We start from the raw sequence: 20,845 nt of genomic DNA on the forward strand, positions 1-20,845 counted from the left end.
AAAATGCAATGCATTAACAATTTATTTTACATAAATAAATGTGCTTTTGTTATTATGTAATTATGTAAAATAATTGGTTAGTGATTTGTCGGGCGCATTAGTGTTGAGATCTATCAAGTGTGAGAAAAAGTGTCACATTGGTTGAAATAGTTGAGATTGGGCACTTTATAAATGAAAGGACCCATAAATTCAATGCCTTAAGATTTTGGGTGAAGATGTGGTGTTAGAGTCACTTGTAAGGTTGCTCAATGTCCAATATGCCGATCTAATCAAGTGAGACTCCCCCCTTGCAGCCCAACAACGATATTAAAGCCCAGTTGGAGGAGCAATAAGTGCGTGTCGAAGGATCGTGGACACAGACAGACTCACACCTGAGGGGAGATGTTGGGATCTATAAAGTGTGAGAAGAAGTTCCACATTGGTTGGAAGATCGTTGAGGTTAAACACTTTATAAATGAGAGAACCCATAAACTCAATGCCTTAAGGTATTGGGTGAAGATGTGATGTTATAGACACTTGTAAGATTACTCAATGTCCATTGTGTCAATCTAATTCAGTGAGGTTTGAGACACCGATTGAGGAAGGGGATGTTCTTTGGAACAATGAGCACACTACTAGAAATTTGGTGGGAGTTGTTCATGAGGTTGATATGATCCCGTCGTTACTCGTTACAAGTTACAACGCTTTGTTGTGGGGGCAAGTTTTCAAGAAGGTTTCTTCTTCAACTTGAAAGAGAAGGCAGTGACAAATATTGTGCAGGTGTATATATGGAGTTCCTATTCATCTTTGGAATGTGGCTTTATTTTTAAATGCTATTTCTTCATTCAATCACTTTTGTTATATGTGGTTTTGATTTTGCTTGTGTTCTTTTGAGTACAAAGTCTCTTGATTTGATAAATTCTTTAGAAATTTTTTTAATTGATGGTGTATTTTTTCAAACTTCGAACGGTCCATCGGCAAGGGAAGAGTGAGTGATTATGGGGTGGAGGGAGTGGATGAAAGTAGTGGCCCAGTTGTTGAACACAAGCCTGAGGCCAAACACCGGGTGGGGTTAGTAATGAGGGAGATGTAGTGACAGACAGTAGGCCAAAAGTTAGATCTAAGCCTGTAGGCCCAATTCTGGATAATGAGGGAAACGTGGTGACAGGTGGTAATTCAGGGGGTGCAAACAGCAAACTGAATAATAGTGATTACATTTTTTAATAGTGAAGATTGGCGTAATTGCAAGAAATTGCATAATGGTTAGGCGGCAACAGTGGGTGATGAGTGTGGGATGGAAGATATTATAGGGATGAATTTCCAAGGTGATAAAAACGCTTTCGTTGATACTAATTTATCGGCAGATGGGAGAGGTACGAGTGGAGGAAGCCGAACGCGTGCTGGCCTGCTGGGGGAGAAGGTGATTGTTAAAGATCATTTTGTTAGTGTTTATGCATGGTTGGTTTCCGATGAAGATTATGAATTATACTATTAGGGGATTGGGAATTTGCGTGTATTCAGGAAACTTAGTTGGAAAGGGTGGAGGAGCTAATGGTGAAGGATTTGTGGGGTTCTTCGGTGTTAGGTTACTCTTTATGAGCTTCTGTTGGGGTGTCAAGGGGAATTCTTACTATTTGTAAATGTAATTCATTATTAAAAACGAGATTTTTCGTAAATACACGGGATAATCATTTATTACTAGAAGAGATTGGAAGTTTGACCAACATAACATAAATGCATGATTATCAACCATTTATTATATGGGTTTTCTAACGTACGTGTGCAATATTGAACATGATAGAAAAACATTTATATTGAATAACTAGAAATCACGATAATTTACATAGCACAAGATGGTTGGCCGAGCTAAATTGAATAACTATATATAACTAAATTGTGAATGGTATCCCTTACCCGTTTTTCAATCAAATGTGATTAGCTTCTTCACTAAATCACTCTTCAAAATCGCTTTGCACCAATCGAATCTTTCTAAATTACAAATTACATATTTCCTAGATCAAATTCATACTCGACTCATAATTGCTTCACACCATAGAATTAGGGTTCTCGCCGTTTTCAATTTGTTCACAATCGCTTTACAGTTTTCACTGAACCACCGAAGAACCATTCATTGAGTGAGAAAGTGCTTCGCTGAAAAATGGGAATCTTAAATTTGTTACTAAAAGTACTTTTTAAAGTGAAATTCTTTATCATCCCATTAATTGCATGTCGAAATTCTTCTTTTGTGTGGTGCATTATTCCACCATGATGAATTTCTAAAGTATGTTTTTAAATTAAGTTTTGCATATTTGTGGAATATGGTATAACACCCCATATTGATTTATCTAGAATATCAATAGGAATATACATAACTGAATCGGGAAACATTAAAATTACAGAATAACTTTTGTCCGACATAGTACAATTACAAGATAATTTGCTAGACAATACATAATCTTGACAAAATCCTGAATAAACTGTCATAATGTACAACCTATAATATATTATACATCAGAGCGAAATAGAATGCATAACAATCAGGATCAAGCCTTGAGTCATCTTCTATAATAATCTAACAGGTGAATGCTACGAAGTTTCCATAAACAGCGTCTTTACTTCAATCCTCTTGAAAATCCATTTATCATGCTCAACCTGTTACCTATAATCAATAAATCGTGGGTTGAGACTACTAAGCCTCAGTGAGCTCCTGCTACCCCAACTACGGTGGTGACTACACCGAGGGCTCGTACATAAATCAGTTGATCATTAAAATAACTCATATTCATAATTGAATAGCTTAAACATAAATAAAGGTGTATCACAAAATTTATTATCTTTATTAATTTTATAACTCATGGACACTTCGAGGTGAGCGGGTCTCGAAGGCCTGACTGTAGTTTCTGATATTAAATGTAGATCAGAGAACCACCTCAGCTCACAACTTAAATAACTTGATTCCCACTAAAAGTGAAGAATCCCTCGTAGCAAAAGCTAGACTCATAGCCAAAGGCTAGATAAAACTGTGGTTCGGGATCAACCACCATAATCTGATCAACTGTCTTAAGAATCTAAATTGCAGTAACCTGCCCATCAACCCTTCCCGGGAATATTTCTAACTATTATGATCATCCTGATTAAATTCCTAAGTGTACTGATTTTAAACATGTAGAAAGTCTGTAATCGTGGAATTTAGACACTTGTTGTTTTTATAAAATACTATTCGTGACGGAGGGTTTTTAGTTAAATTAAATTAGTTGACATATCCTCCATCCTTAACTCAAAAGAATAATGGTCTCAGGTTGCATCGATTCATAAGAGTTGTGCACCGGTTCATGTACTCAGTTTGTTACAGAAATAGTTATTGTTACAAAAATAGTTATTCTGGGTTCCATGCTCCCGTGCAAACTGTCTATGCACCGATTCAAACTCCGTCCAGGCCATGTTTGAGTCACTCATACCGGGTATGCACCGATTCACACGTTTTCCATGTTTTTATAAAACACATACTGAAGCCTATGCACCGGTTCAAGCATAGCTTGCACCGATTCATAGACTCAGAACACACATTTTCTAAGCTCTGGAAAACATATGCATCGATTCATAGCTGTATAAACCGACTCAAACACACAACCTGTAACATCCAGCAGCACTTACCATTCCAAAACAGTATACATATCAATCATTTTATGCTAAATTCCACGAATTAACAACATTCCAAACATGTAGGGCATATTCAATTCATTAATTAAGTCATTTCATGAGTTCTCCCTAATTAGTCCCTAAAACTTAAGTTAACATGCATAGTTGGATTTTGGGGAAAACTAATAAGGCTACTCTATTAAGTGAGAGTTTTCCTAAAGGAGCCCACCTGAACATGACGTTTGAATCGTGTTAACAACATATTCGGAGCTAGTTGAAAAACAGAATTTGCAGCCACAACACTCTAAACCCGTAGCCCAAAGTTCTGCATCAGACCTCGAACTTCAAATGCTTCTCCCGAATTCATCACTGCTTAGAAATCCATGAAACTGGCGTCAAATCGACCGGAATTTCGTTAGCTTACCACAGAATCAAGCGGGATCTCAAACGGAGTTACGAGGAGTGAGAATTTACCTTTTTAGTGGAGGTCTGTCCAGATTACGGGTTTAACCCAAATTCTTCCAATTTCTTATTGTACTTTCAATTCTTGGCTCAATCACCACAGCCCATTATTTGTAGACAAAAAGCATGCATCACAAACCCATATCAGAATTGGGGCTAGAGAGAAAGGGCTTGAAATTGAGAGAAATAGATGGAGGATTGGAGAAAAGCTTACCTTACAATAAAGCCCAAGACCTAATTAAGGATTTCAATTATGTGTTTGCATGCAAGATTTGGAATGAAAGGATTTGTGCTTATTGCTTGAGAATGATGAGGAACATGAGAAGGAGAGTGAGAGTTCACGAGAGAGAGAGAGAGAGAGCTTCTGATCTTTGGTTATCAGTAAATGAAAATGAAAGTGTGAGGGTAAGTTGTTCATTTGCATATAAGTGAGGTGTAGGGTCCACCTCTATGACTAAGGCTTCTCATTGGTTTCACTTGTATCTCACATAATCTTACTTGGTCAATTATTTATCCAATTAATCACAATAACCTTCATTAATTAATATTACTTCTATTAATTAAAGTCAGATGTTACAATCTACCCCCCTTAAAAGAATTTCGTCCTCGAAATTCGGAAAACCAACTGATCAAGAGAATAAATTGTTCGTGTCTTAACTTGATTTTTCAGGTCTCTTCTCATACTCGACTACATAATTCATCTTATGAAGTTGTTGGTTGCAATGTTTCGACTAAAATGATCGTTAACATTCTTCCCGTCATTATTCCTCAATCACTCCATTTTGATTTTTACTTGCTATACAAATACTGGTGTAACATTCCTCCTATTCCAACTCATCAAAACCATACTGTATTTCACATCTCTAACCAAAATCCGTCAATTCACCTCGCTTGCGCCATTACGGTTCTTAACCAGTTCCAGTTTTCTCTAATCCCAATATCTCGTTTAAATTATCCCCATTGATAGGTTAGCTTACATGTTGACTACTCGGAGTTTCCAATTATATTGCTGATACCGCCGGTTTAACTACATTGAGTTTTATATCGCCTTGCAATTTCTGTTGACAGATTGTCAACTTAGCATGAATCCGGGTTTTTATGGTTCGGGAAGTTAGTGTCAGACACGTGTGCGCTTCGCTCGCAACATGCTCTAAGGCAACTTACAGTCATCCATTTCCTTGTACTTCAACCCTCAGGACATCGACAACTATACAACTCTAATTTACCCTTTTGCTGCGTACTCTTATCTCGAAATGCACCAAACTAATCTTCTATCAGCTTTATTATAGCTTAATTTCCGAATTCTCTTACACCATTAAATCTTCGATAGTAAATTGGACGCATCATATGTCTCGACATTTAGTGGCTTAATCTTGAATGATTGTCTGCTTATTTTCCTCTGCATTGTATTTTGCTCTACTTGCTCCCTCAAGATTGTTCTACTAGGCAAACTGATAGTCATTCCATCTTACACCTAATTACTTCTTCCATATTGTGACATCTCAGTTCAATTCTACACCACGACAATCTGAATCATTCTCAGCTAACTCGCACATCCCAAAACTCTTCGCTTCATAAATGCCTCCACATCTCTTCTTCATCAGTGTACTTCCATTATGGTGACCAAGTTGCTTCGACAACAGTCATCGTCCCATCTACTGGTACTATTTACGAATTAGGGTCTACTTCAACTTCTCAATTCTCACCGGCCATCTTGTCGTCTAATTTCTCTTACGTTCACATTACATATACTTCCACTACTTCATCAGGCCGGTATCTCGCCTGGTTCCCCAGGGAGTTTAACATTGCAAGGGGTTCTAGGTTCGAACATACTTCGAGTCCTGAGATAGGGGTAATTCTGCTAAACCATTCCTTTGGTGTAACTCCCAAAATGACACTATCTTCCTTCATTGTCCATCTATCATCATCCGCTGACAGTTATTGAGATATCTCTAATTGCACTTAAGCTCACCCAACATGACTCCTTACTGCCAACACTCCTCTTTTAATTGGGACGGGTCTGGATCCTATTTGGAATCCACTAATAAGATCTTATAGGAAAGGATTGGCTGGTACAACTGAGTTATTGGCTGAGCGGTTAAGTATACTAAGGTTTTAGGCGATTCATTGGGGTTAGAATTGTGCGAAGTTACTTGTTTCTGAACGGTTTAGGGAAAAAGATTAATAAGTCAACCAGATAACTGAATGCTGATATTGAAACTACTCAGTAGTCTCCGCGAGCAATCAGACTTCTACTGATCTGGATCAGTAAATAATTTTGGAGATCTGAACACAAAAGTTTGGATTTCTAATACTAATATTGAGTTGTGTTGCTTAACTTTGGTTCACTTAGTGGCGCTAACTAAACGACTCACTAGGAATACTTATAGTTTCCGAAGGAAGACAACTCATTACTTGTTACGAGCAACTCCATACTTATGCTGATTTGAACCGATTGCTAATAATGAATTCGAAAAATCGAGGGAAAATATATATCTCAAAGGTACTTAAGGATCATTTTCTGAAATATCAGCTTGACTCGCTAATATCGACGGATCGGGACCATTTTCGACTTAGATGAATCCTTGCATGAACCTAGCTTATAGGCATTGAGGCACTAGAATGAATTATTTGCCCGGAAGAGGTCAGACAAATTAAAGAGAGCATTCGTTTAGGATACTCTAAAGTTTACTAATTACGAACCGAGCATTACTTGATCCGATAAAATTCTGGTTGAAGGAAGGTTCACATAGACAGTTAGATAACTCACGTGTCACGGTCTACACATGCATGAAATCCTTTGATTTTTCTTGCTTAACTTACATTCCACTTTCTCATAGAGCTAAGGGGGTTGTCGTCTGACTTGACAATCACTTAATTCCAACTTCGGTGTTTTACTCAACAGAACCTCTAGGTACCAGTCAACACTATTTGACTAACGACCTCACAAATCCACATATGCAATTATCGGTTGTTTATTACCCGACCCTCAAGCACTGCATTCTTATTGAACATTTGGGCTCAATCCGCCCTCAGTCATTTCAACTCCAGCATTTGTCTTCATTCTTCAAATTACAGTTGCATCACTCTAATCCGGTCTTGGTATTGGTTCTATACTTCAACACAACTGTTAATACTTCAATTCCAGTCTTTTCCAAAGCGTTCGACTCTTCGCACCTACATCATCTGACCATGTCTACATACACAGACTTTATCGAGATTCCCCGCATTTAGTACATTGTCCAGAACAGTTGTTATTCCTACGTCCATGTCCATTTCTTTATCTTCTTTACCCCTTCTTTCTTCGTCTTAATTGGACGCTTTCACTTCTTTGGTTCTCCGTCAGAATTGGGATAGTTTTACTCCAATGAAATTTCTGGTAGATCTTTTGTCTTTTCCCCCTGACAAGAGATATGAGCTTTACTTTCCCCCATCTTTCGTATACCAAAAGGTTCCAAAAGATGTGCTTCTGTATCCAACAGTCTCGGTTCCATTCTAATCGAGACATCTCCTGATACCGGGATCTCCCTTTTACCAGAGTATTCAAATTGCTTACACACGTCACTTTCCACTGGACACCTCACTTCACACGTACATATGCGTGCCACTTATTACCGACATTAAGCCACTTATCATCCTTTGAATCCCTTGCACCACTTAATGGTGACACAATGCTTACCTTCGTGGCATCGACTGCTGCAGCTCCAACATTCATACCCAGGGTTCTTCATTCAAGTTTCCTTCTAACTTCGCGTTTTCACCACGCTCTTCATCCTTGACCTCCTTGGTCCACTTCGGTTCTCAACCGTAATACCCTGCCTACCATACACGATACTGAGTTGTACGGGCTCAGCACGCGTTGGTTTCAGCGTAAACAGTCCAGACTCCAAAGGGTCCGCACCACTTAATTTTGAATTCTAATGATCCATGGCAAGGTCTGATACTGGATCGACCTGCTCTGATACCAATTATAACACCCCATATTGATTTATCTAGAATATCAATAGGAATATACATAACTGAATCGGGAAACATTAAAATTACAGAATAACTTTTGTCCGACATAGTACAATTACAAGATAATTTGCTAGACAATACATAATCTTGACAAAATCCTGAATAAACTGTCATAATGTACAACCTATAATATATTATACATCAGAGCGAAATAGAATGCATAACAATCAGGATCAAGCCTTGAGTCATCTTCTATAATAATCTAACAGGTGAATGCTACGAAGTTTCCATAAACAGCGTCTTTACTTCAATCCTCTTGAAAATCCATTTATCATGCTCAACCTGTTACCTATAATCAATAAATCGTGGGTTGAGACTACTAAGCCTCAGTGAGCTCCTGCTACCCCAACTACGGTGGTGACTACACCGAGGGCTCGTACATAAATCAGTTGATCATTAAAATAACTCATATTCATAATTGAATAGCTTAAACATAAATAAAGGTGTATCACAAAATTTATTATCTTTATTAATTTTATAACTCATGGACACTTCGAGGTGAGCGGGTCTCGAAGGCCTGACTGTAGTTTCTGATATTAAATGTAGATCAGAGAACCACCTCAGCTCACAACTTAAATAACTTGATTCCCACTAAAAGTGAAGAATCCCTCGTAGCAAAAGCTAGACTCATAGCCAAAGGCTAGATAAAACTGTGGTTCGGGATCAACCACCATAATCTGATCAACTGTCTTAAGAATCTAAATTGCAGTAACCTGCCCATCAACCCTTCCCGGGAATATTTCTAACTATTATGATCATCCTGATTAAATTCCTAAGTGTACTGATTTTAAACATGTAGAAAGTCTGTAATCGTGGAATTTAGACACTTGTTGTTTTTATAAAATACTATTCGTGACGGAGGGTTTTTAGTTAAATTAAATTAGTTGACATATCCTCCATCCTTAACTCAAAAGAATAATGGTCTCAGGTTGCATCGATTCATAAGAGTTGTGCACCGGTTCATGTACTCAGTTTGTTACAGAAATAGTTATTGTTACAAAAATAGTTATTCTGGGTTCCATGCTCCCGTGCAAACTGTCTATGCACCGATTCAAACTCCGTCCAGGCCATGTTTGAGTCACTCATACCGGGTATGCACCGATTCACACGTTTTCCATGTTTTTATAAAACACATACTGAAGCCTATGCACCGGTTCAAGCATAGCTTGCACCGATTCATAGACTCAGAACACACATTTTCTAAGCTCTGGAAAACATATGCATCGATTCATAGCTGTATAAACCGACTCAAACACACAACCTGTAACATCCAGCAGCACTTACCATTCCAAAACAGTATACATATCAATCATTTTATGCTAAATTCCACGAATTAACAACATTCCAAACATGTAGGGCATATTCAATTCATTAATTAAGTCATTTCATGAGTTCTCCCTAATTAGTCCCTAAAACTTAAGTTAACATGCATAGTTGGATTTTGGGGAAAACTAATAAGGCTACTCTATTAAGTGAGAGTTTTCCTAAAGGAGCCCACCTGAACATGACGTTTGAATCGTGTTAACAACATATTCGGAGCTAGTTGAAAAACAGAATTTGCAGCCACAACACTCTAAACCCGTAGCCCAAAGTTCTGCATCAGACCTCGAACTTCAAATGCTTCTCCCGAATTCATCACTGCTTAGAAATCCATGAAACTGGCGTCAAATCGACCGGAATTTCGTTAGCTTACCACAGAATCAAGCGGGATCTCAAACGGAGTTACGAGGAGTGAGAATTTACCTTTTTAGTGGAGGTCTGTCCAGATTACGGGTTTAACCCAAATTCTTCCAATTTCTTATTGTACTTTCAATTCTTGGCTCAATCACCACAGCCCATTATTTGTAGACAAAAAGCATGCATCACAAACCCATATCAGAATTGGGGCTAGAGAGAAAGGGCTTGAAATTGAGAGAAATAGATGGAGGATTGGAGAAAAGCTTACCTTACAATAAAGCCCAAGACCTAATTAAGGATTTCAATTATGTGTTTGCATGCAAGATTTGGAATGAAAGGATTTGTGCTTATTGCTTGAGAATGATGAGGAACATGAGAAGGAGAGTGAGAGTTCACGAGAGAGAGAGAGAGAGAGCTTCTGATCTTTGGTTATCAGTAAATGAAAATGAAAGTGTGAGGGTAAGTTGTTCATTTGCATATAAGTGAGGTGTAGGGTCCACCTCTATGACTAAGGCTTCTCATTGGTTTCACTTGTATCTCACATAATCTTACTTGGTCAATTATTTATCCAATTAATCACAATAACCTTCATTAATTAATATTACTTCTATTAATTAAAGTCAGATGTTACATATGGCTCAATTGTATTGGTAGATGAAATAATATTCTAGTTGTCTTATTATTGTGCTTTGCTCTTAGTGCATCAAGTGGAGTAATAGAGATAAGATAACTTCTTTTTGGGCAGTGACACACGAATCAACCCTTGGTACTTTAGTTTGGATGATAATATTATTTCATTTATCTTGGAAATAAGGGTTTGATTTAACTGAACACTATAAAACCGGCTTATAAAGTGATTATTCTATCTACTTATAAACTCATGTTCACACCTCTCACACAGGGACGGATCCAGACATTAAATTTTAGTGTGGCTAAATATTTGAAAGACATTAACCACACACACTTCAAGCTTAACCACATCTAATAATATCAATATTATTAGTGATTTATAAACGACTCGAAAATAATATTATTAAACTCTAATAGATACTCACCCAATTAATAATGAGCAAGCGAGTTGATCAAATTAATGTGTAATTAATCTATATAGGTGGGTATAATAACGAGGGTTAACAATATTTGCATTCTATAGAGATTATTTTGAGGCATCTATTTTTCATGAAAAGATTTTAAAATAAAGACTATTTTTATAAATTATAATATTACAGAAGACTAAAATTACCATTAAAATTTAAGCTATTAGATTTGATCTAGTAGTGAGAGGTTTGAGTAGTATGTTATAGGTCCTGGGTTCGATTCTCAGCTTATCGTAAACCAAAAAAAAAATTACCATTAAAATTTAGTAAGAATTTTTTTTAATGAAAAATTTAATAAGAACTGAACTTATGATTTTTCTCTTATATTAAAGAAACTTTTTGAACTAAAGAAAAAATATATATGAATAGCTTTCCCAGCATTTTTTCTCCGTTTGATCCCTAGTGTTCAAAATACTACCAAATAGGGGTATAGAAAAAAAAATAAGTGGTCAAAAGTGACACACATAAACATAAGGCCAAACGGCCCAAGCCCATATATAATATGCACAGATGTTTTCTCTCCCCACCCCCGTGATTCTTTTATACCCCCTAAATTTCCAATTTTACCCTTGCAAAAAACTTCGGTTTATAAAAACCGAAGTTTTTTTTGTCTTGAAAACCGAAATTTACTCTGAATTTGTACTAGAAAAAATTCGGTTTTTGCGAACCGAAGTTTTTTGCAAGGGCAAAATCGAAATATTGGGGGGTATAAAAGAATCACGGGGGGTGGGGGAGAGAAAACATCATATGCACAACCCTAAATAATTGTCTTATTATGATGTAGAGGACAAAATCTGCCGTCAGGGTGTTTGCTAGTCTTCTTCTTCCAACTTCCTGTACTTGTTATTGCTATTCTCTATCGTTTTGCTTCATCTTCTTTTCTTTTCATTTTTCTCATTTTTGCTTCATCTTCATGTTTTCTTATTCTGGTTTTCTTTTTTCTTTTTTATGCTCAGTATATACCATGTATATGAAAAAAAATAGTTAAAATTCTGGTGCGGCTATAGCCACACTCAGCCTCTATATAGATCCGTCCCTACTCTCACATCCAATGTGAAACGAATCTTGGAGAGACTCTGATACCATCTTAAAACTGAGAGCTTAACTCAACCTTATAAAATCGGCTATAAATAATGTGAGGATTACCTCTAATTATAAACTCATTTTCATGCCTTTTTTATATCCGATCCGTGATTTCTTAACAATTTACTTAGATTTGCTGCACCTGTATATGAACCAAGCCGAGCAAGAGAAAACAGAATCAAACCGGACAACCAATGTCCAACTTACCAACCTAGTGAATCATTTGCTACACCTCTGCGATTTGAAATTTATTAGAGGCTTGGAAATTACATATTTATTTAATGAATCATAATTACAATGCATGATTTGTTAATTTTTTTTTTTTTTTATGAAAAATATATATTAGAACCTAGAACCAAATGAGTACAGAGAATACAAGAAATGTTGTGAACAAATTTATTCTTAATCCTATTTTCCGAGTTAGCTTGTAACAGGGTTCATGCAAGAAACAACCTGTTTCAAATATGTACATCACTCAAAGCTAGTGCAGTTGTCAAGTATAAATAGTTTGGAGGATGGCTTTAAATTGCAGTTACGACGCTGATGCAGTTAAGGTTGTTGCGATTGAGGTAATTGCGGTTCTTGTGACATCTATTGTGATTGTTGCGGCGTGAAATGATTTTTAATTTCACAAACTATACTAAGTGGCACCAAAGGACACTACACTATTTACCACTAAACTATCTAAATAAGGATTGATATTTGTTTAAAATACGAAATATGAAGATTGTAAAAAGTAAAAAATTTCTTTAGATTTTAATTTTGAAGTATTTAGAGATTTGTGGTTCTGAAATTTTAATTTTTATGTAAGAAGATTTAGAGAAAATGTTAGATATTGATAATATCTCAAAGTCATATGACTCATGATATTATACATCAACTGAAAAGTATGGGGAATTTGTAAAAAATTAAAAATAAAACTCAATATATTATACACCTAGTGCATTTTTTTATTTTTTATTTTAAAACAGATATATATTAAACAAAAACTAGAGAGAATACATGAGGCCCGTATCATTTTAGATGTGGGTGAAAATACAAGGAGGAAACAAATTGGGCCAATCCTTAATTGGCTCCTTCTCAGCCCATTTCGCCAGCTCATGTGCGACCTGATTCCTCAATCTATTGATCCATGAAATTGACGAGCTAGGGTTTGTCCTGAGGAAAGAAACACAACGATTAACAACACAACCCTAATGTTTCCTTACATTCGTCTTCTTCTTCACTAAGTTCACGAAGGATTGAGAGTCTGATTCGATGATTACTTTCGTTATACCAAGCTTTTCCACCAAGTCCAGAGCAGCATTAATTCCAAAAGCTTCATCTTGAATAATTTCTTAAGCATACCAAAAATAGAAATAAAACATAAAGTTAATGTTGATAAAAATAACTTTTTATACCTTCAATACATTGAATGCATAAGTTTCAAAACAAAATTTCCTTTTTGCTATGCTTAACTAGTGCATTGGGTGCACTATTTAACATTTTCCTTATTTTAATTATAAGAAAAATGATTTCCTTTAAAAAATATTCATTTATCTATTAATTTAATTACCTAATGTATCGGTACATCAGAAATTATCAGATGTACCATAAAATTTGTCATTTTAAATTTCTTGTTGTGTTTGTTATTGCTTGTCAGGTGGAGAGGGATTGGATTGTATCATTTTTTGCGTTGTTTAAAGACTCGTGGCCTAAAAGTTTGGAACTTGAGATTTACTTTTCGCGTCCCTCAGAAATCCTCACGCACCCCCATAAATTTTCAAACTAACCCCTCACTAATTAGGGTGCGAGCAATGTCCATGTGCTAGAATGAGAGTGTGCAAATAATTTGACTGCATGGTTATCCACCTCCCCACACCCCCCACTGAAGAATTTTTAAAAATACACTTTCGCACCCTATACGGAAATAACGGAAAACACCGTCCAACATGATTGCGATGTAGGATGCGAACGACCTTCCTATATAAGGCGTGTTCACCTTCTTCCGCTCATTCTTCAGTTACAAAAAAACATGATTTTTTTAAAGAAAAACCTCTCAAACCCTCAATATTCGAAAAATTCGACCAACTCAAAGAATTCTTTCATTTGTACTCGAAATCAACAAAGAAGTAAAGATTAACATAAGGTAAGCCCGCATTTGATCGTTTGAAACATTTTTCTGCATTTTTTTTTTGGACTGGGTTTGTTCGCTTTCTGTTTGGCGAACGGTCTCTAAACGGTTCATTTTCTAAAATGCGAACCCCTCTAATGTTGATTTAATTTTGCTAGTTTGTTTGATACTTTACATGCGGATTGTTATCATTTTGTTGGTGTTTAGGCATGGTTGGTTTCCAATGAAGATTATGAATTATACTATTACGGGATTGAGGATTTGTGTGTATTCAAGAAACTTAGTTGGAAATGGTACCGGAGGAGTTGATGCTGAAGGCTTTGTAGGGTTCTTTGGAGTTTGGTTATTTTTTCCGAGCTTCTGTTGGGGCGTCAAGGGGAATTCATCATTAAAAACGATAATATACTTATTCTAGAAAGGATTGGAAGTTTGATCATCATAACATAGACGTATGATCAACCATTTATTATATGATGAGTTTGTCTAACATGTGCAATATTGTACATGATAAAAACAAAAAACCCTTATATTATAGTATAACTAGAAATTACAATAATCTTTTACTAGTAAAAGGAAGGTTGAATTGCTCATAGGCCTTCATTGTGATGATGTGGCACTCTAAGAAAATGTTTTCAATCTTTGTTAAAATCTTAATATTATCTCTTTTAATTTATTAAATTAAATCTAAAAAAACTAATACATTATATTAAAAGGTAATAAATATTGCTAATGAGTAATGACATCAACTTAATGAAAAAGAATACGGAAAATCAATCTACTCACACCTTATGAAATGAATACATAAGGTCAATAAATATAATTAGGGAGGTTATTATGCTATGTGACTCAAAGAATTCCAATAATACACATATACGTTCATAAAATTAAGAAACCGTAGACATAGTAAGTATATATAGATATCTTTTACTAGTAAAAGGAAGGTTGAATTGCTCATAGGCCTTCATTGTGATGATGTGACACTCTAAGAAAATGTTTTCAATCTTTGTTAAAATCTTAATATTATCTCTTTTAATTTATTAAATTAAATCTAAAAAAACTAATACATTATATTAAAAGGTAATAAATATTGCTAATGAGTAATGACATCAACTTAATGAAAAAGAATACGTAAAATCAATCTACTCACACCTTATGAAATGAATACATAAGGTCAATAAATATAATTATGGAGGTTATTATGCTATGTGACTCAAAGAATTCCAATAATAAACATATACGTTCATAAAATTAAGAAACCATAGACATAGTAAGTATTTCTCTTCATTTTTTTATATTAATTATGTTTGCAATATAATATTCTTATACGTTATGATCTCATTCTATTGTTTCTTTTGAAGGTATTGACTATGTATCTATTGTCAACATGAAACATTGTCCTTAAGAGCTTTAATATGTAGTACGTATTAACTTTATGGTTATTTTGTAATAGATAATTTTTAAGAGATTCATATTAAACATAATGTGAATTTTTTTTAATGTGAGCCACATTTTTTAGATTTAATTTTTCCATTTATTTTACTTTAGTAGTTTTTTTCCTTTTTGTAATTAGCCTTCCTTTTGTTGAATATGAATTATAATTATTATTATTAAACCTAATTAAATTCAAATATATGAAATCAACATCCAAACTTATATATTGGCGACAAAAATATTCAAGTTTATATTATAACAAAAATAAACTAAATATTCAAGCAAATATTATTTTCCACCAAGTGAATATGTGAGAAGAGACTTAAAAAAAAGAGAGAGAAGTAAGTAGAAAAACTATATGTAGTAACTTAAATTGCATGGAAGAGAGTAAGCGTTTATGCTATTTTATACGTAATTTTCAAAAAAACGAGATTATGTGATAAAAAAAAGCATGTATGTATGCATTCCTCCAACTCTTATTGAAAAAATAAAATAAAGGATACATCAAGAATAAAACGCAGAGTGATATGTGACTATACAATTGCAACTCATATAAAGAAAGCTAAAATCTCATACGACTACACCATTAAAATAGAATATGATGCATCACTTCAAACTTATAAGATATTATGAAAGATCTATTACATTAAAATAATATAAACAAAACTACGATATAAATGAATAAAAAAATCTAATATTTTTAAAAAATTTATACATATACTAATATTAAATATAATCATATTTTAAATTATTATACATTTAACTATGTATGGTTATACTTAATTATTATCACAACTATTTATTTTTCATTTATAAAAATATTTTAATTATATATTTTAATCAAACCTGTGCAACGCACGGGTTTACCCCTAGTTAACATAACACAAGATGGTTGGCCTAGCTTTTAATTAAAAAAAAATAAAAAATCAGATTTGACAAAAGCTGATGTGTACATTTAATTTTGTCACATTATTTTCATATTTTATGGGTTTATTTATTACATATGCTACATTTTCTCTTTTCTTTGAGAGTGGGACAATTATTTTTTAATTTTTTTTTGACATAGACAACTTATTTTTATATTGAAGTATAGCTAAAATTGGAGTCCGGATATACAACAGCTATCTATCTTCTAAGGAAAAGTTTTCTTACAAAAAAACTACCATTGTAAGTTACAAGAAAATTTGTGTTCAACATTTTTTATAAATAATGTTACTATAGCTGTTTCTAAACACATGTTTACGAGGACAATTTATAAAAACTGTTTCATGATATTATTAGCTTTAGTATATTTAATTTAATAAAAAGAAAAATGCAGTTCATAAATTTTAGTTCAACTAACAAAAATATCAAAATTGTTAGATCAGATATCATGATCGAGATTCCAGTAAATTTATAATGGTTTTGCCATTTCGTCTATCAATTAAAAAAAAAACGCACACTGCCTCGTCACTTTCCCACTTCTAACGTTTCCACACCAAAAGAAAAATCATGGGAAGATAATTTTCACCGTTCTCATCCACTTTTTTCTAACTTACTCACTAGCTATTCTCGTCATTTGATCCTTTCTCACTCGCACTTTTCACTAAATCACGAATGGCATCCCTTACTCGCTCTTCACTAAATCGCGACTAACTTCTTACTTTTTCACTGAATTGGTCTCAAAATCTCTACGCACCGATCAAATCTCTCTAGGCAATCTTTTTCAAAACACAACTTACATCAAGTTTATATTTTGCATTAAACTTCTTAAAATCAACTTGTAGTCTATTACTGTTGGCAAAATTGATTTATTCTATTTCGAGGTTAGAGAAATCTCTTAAGAAGATAAGAAGAAAAAAATGTTTCATTTTTTTAACATGTTTGTATAAGCCAATACAAGATTACATAGAAATTTCAATAACATAATTTATACCCACATAATAATAAAATACTAATAAACTTATTCTTAGAATGTAGATGAGTTAATTCCACCTATTGGATTTGAACCTCAAAGATCATAACCACAACATAAAATAAAACCGTATTCATTTTACCTTGACAACCAAATTATGAAATAAAACCCGTAATTAACTCAATCAATTTCTTAGCTTTCAATGGATCAGAATACTCTACACCATGAGAACCATCATCCTCAAAATCCTTCACAACATGAACACCTTCTTCCTCCATCAATTGTGCCAATTCTTTCTCACGATCCACCAGTGGATCTCCACCATTCCCACTAATCAACACCTTCCATCCAAGGGTCCTTATCTTATCAAACTTTTCAAGACCATTCCCAACCGTTAGATTGCAATACTCATGATCACGGTCAACACCAATTGGAAGTGCTAACTCCCACAATAAATCATTAACACACAATGGAATGACTTGATCATTCTCAAGCTTTAACTCTGATTTGGTTCTCTCTTTCCCACCAAAGAATGGTTGGCGCAATATTAACCCTTGGATCTTTAGTGGCTCAAGATCCTTCACAACTTCTACTGCCCTTAGACCTGAAACAATTGTTATGTGGAAGTAAAAGGTTTAAAGTGTATATAAAATAATTAAAATATTGATTTAAATATATTATATATAAATAATTTTACCTTATCGATTAATCATAATTGTCAGATTATTATAATCATTTGACTTTCAAATATTTTCAAATATAAAAATATATAGAGATGATCAAAAAGTTCGATTTTAAAATAGGAGGACTATTTTCGTGAGTTTAATAAAATAGGGGATCAAACATGCAATTAAACTTAATATAATCAAAGCTTAAGAATTTATTGTCGAGTAAGAACTTAATTTAGTTAGTAATCATGTCATATATTATGAGACAGGCAACCCTCAAAGCTGCTTTAAGCAAAATGACTAAACATGAGAAAACATATTCTGACAATGAATATGCTTTTATATCATTTGTGTTTCATATTTTTGGCTTCCTAGCATTAGAAGTTGTGAGTCTTTTGCAAAGAGTTTTAAAGATTATGCATAACAATGTTGTGTCTTCTTGGACTATGAATGTTACTTTTAAGAAGATTGATTTTTTTGCTCAAGTATCCTGGTGACTAGAAAATTCACCTTAAAGGTGAATAAGTGGAGTGTCACGGGTTCTAACCACTCCTGCACATATAGTATGATGTCTCTACCAACTGAGCTAAGCTCACAGGAACTAGAAGATTGATTTTATCATTCAAAAAAGGATTGCGGCACAACTTGTTGTATTTTATTTATGTATAATTATACTATATTTATTAATATATCAAATTGTCTTTTATTTATCAAATGTCATGTAAGTCTTCCCACTTAGCATAAAATTAGACCTTTTGTCCATCTCAAATTGATCTCTAAAATTAGATATAAATTTGGTATCTAAAATTACTAGTTTGACAAACTTTCTGCAAAATGGTGGATCAACAATTTAACATTTTAGGTAAGTGAGGGATCAAAATGAAACAACCTATAACTAGCAAAGTGAGGGATTAAGTTCCAAATTTACACGTTTTGGTTAGTCAAAGATTCCCACTCAGAAGATAGCAAGTAGTAGTGTCATTTGAGACTACCTTTTATATAGAAATAATGTTGCATATGACAAAACTCGTATCATGCGTGAAATGTGCATTTTATGTCTTTAGTGGGGTGGGTGTACTTGATGACCCACATTTGAGTCATAAACATGGAATATGAGTCTTCAAGGCCAAATTACATTGTCAATTCCATGTGCCTTTGACCAGTTCTAACACCCCTAGCCTATTACCCTTGTGGACTCTTTGAACATAAAAAAAAAATCAACTAACTCGCATAGAAATTATAAGCAAAAAAATAAAAATAAATTATACTCCTTTTGTAGTTACAATTATAAGGAAAAAAAAATATTATATAGATTTATTGAATAACTGATCTATTTTATGGAACAACAAATATATTTAATTTATATTAATAATTAGATATAGCAGTTATTCGATGAATTTGAAAACTAAATCTTATAATTATGATTAGAGTGACAGAGAGTAATCAAAATCAATCATATATTACATAACCTACTTATATTTTAGGTTAAATTAGAAATTTTGTTCTTTAACTTAGAATCCGTTTGAATTAGTTTATTTTTTAGCTTACGAAAAATAACTTATGCAAATAAATAAACTTTTATGTTAATTCATATGTTCTCGCTAGTAAAAATTATATCTTTTCATGAAATGTCTTAACAAACTTATAAATAATACATAAAATATTTATTTGTATAAGTTGTTTTGCATAAGCTAAAGAATAAGTTAATCTAGTTAGGTAAATTAAATTTTTTGTCCTTTAACTTATTTATTGGTTTTATTTTGATTCCATAATTAATTATTTGTAGGCTAATTATTGGTGGTCGCAATTAATTATTTGTAGGTTAAAAACAAACAATAATTAATTATGGAATTAACATGAAATCAACAAATAAGTTAAGACTAAAAATAACTCATAATTTTATATACCTGCGTTGTAGGCTATGGTAGCACCAGCACTATTCCCCATGATATAACATTTAGAATAATCAACATAACGTGTCACCCAATCATCATCAACATTTCTTATCCAAAACAGTGCTTCCATAGCATCATCAAACGCCGCCGGCAATCGATGCTCAGGTGCAAGACGATACTCAACAGAGACAACAAAAACACCAAGATCATCAACCATTTTCACACAAAAATCATGAAACATAGTTGAACCAGCACTTGCTAGTATAAACCCACTTCCATGAAAGAAAATAATTAGAGGTAGTTTTTGATGATTTGTTGGAATTGGTTTGTTTGGTAGGAATAATCGAACCCATGTTTTGTTTGTTTGGTTTATTGTTATGTCTTTTGTGAGAACTGAGATTGGAAGTGTTGGGTCGGATGAAGGTGAGGTTTGTGGAAGTTGGTTTAAACGTGTGATTGTGTTGTTTGGGTTTTGAACAAGATGAAGGTGTTTGTAGGGATCGGTTATTTGAGATGGTTGTGATGTTTGAGACATGGTGAAGATGAGAATTTGCAGCTTATACTATATGGTATATAACTTGCTAGCGGTGTTATTTAATTAAAAGTTTTTATCAAAGAATTGTGGGTAGTTTATTTGTATGCAACCACCAATGAAAATTAGGCAGCTTAGCAAATTTGAAAGTTAAGTTAAAGTTACTTTATTTTCATATTATTCCGTGGGTTGTTCCGATATAAATTTCATCTTCACCATTCGGTAAAAGTAGAGTTGTTATTGATAAAAAAAATGTTTTATTCGCACAAAAAATAATTTTGAATTTATTTTTATAATAGGTCTTTAAATTAATAGGGAAATGAGTATTTTTGAAAAATATTTATTTTTATCATTTAAA

The 20,845-nt window shown here is 33.7% G+C and overlaps 1 protein-coding gene and 1 long non-coding RNA gene across 2 annotated transcripts; both read right to left on the reverse strand.

Annotated features, from left to right (window-relative positions):
- Positions 1 to 2,348: 2,348 nt before the first annotated feature.
- On the reverse strand, positions 2,349 to 10,406 carry LOC123907024. Its single transcript, XR_006809075.1, has 5 exons — positions 9,841 to 10,406; positions 9,596 to 9,755; positions 4,093 to 8,386; positions 3,848 to 4,007; positions 2,349 to 2,638 (listed from the first exon to the last, which is right to left on the reverse strand). It is a non-coding gene; the product is annotated as an uncharacterized LOC123907024 (long non-coding RNA).
- Positions 10,407 to 17,326: 6,920 nt separating this feature from the next.
- On the reverse strand, positions 17,327 to 20,645 carry LOC123907025 (carboxylesterase 1-like). The gene is made up of 2 exons (XM_045957093.1): positions 19,968 to 20,645; positions 17,327 to 17,996 (listed from the first exon to the last, which is right to left on the reverse strand). Exons 1-2 carry the CDS (start codon positions 20,488 to 20,490, stop codon positions 17,548 to 17,550), a joined length of 972 nt encoding a protein of 323 aa, XP_045813049.1. The 5' UTR covers positions 20,491 to 20,645; the 3' UTR covers positions 17,327 to 17,547.
- Between the last annotated feature and the right edge of the window lie 200 nt (positions 20,646 to 20,845).

Source organism: Trifolium pratense, linkage group LG2 (genome assembly GCF_020283565.1).
Source record: "Trifolium pratense cultivar HEN17-A07 linkage group LG2, ARS_RC_1.1, whole genome shotgun sequence".
In the NCBI taxonomy this organism is placed as follows: domain Eukaryota; kingdom Viridiplantae; phylum Streptophyta; class Magnoliopsida; order Fabales; family Fabaceae; genus Trifolium; species Trifolium pratense.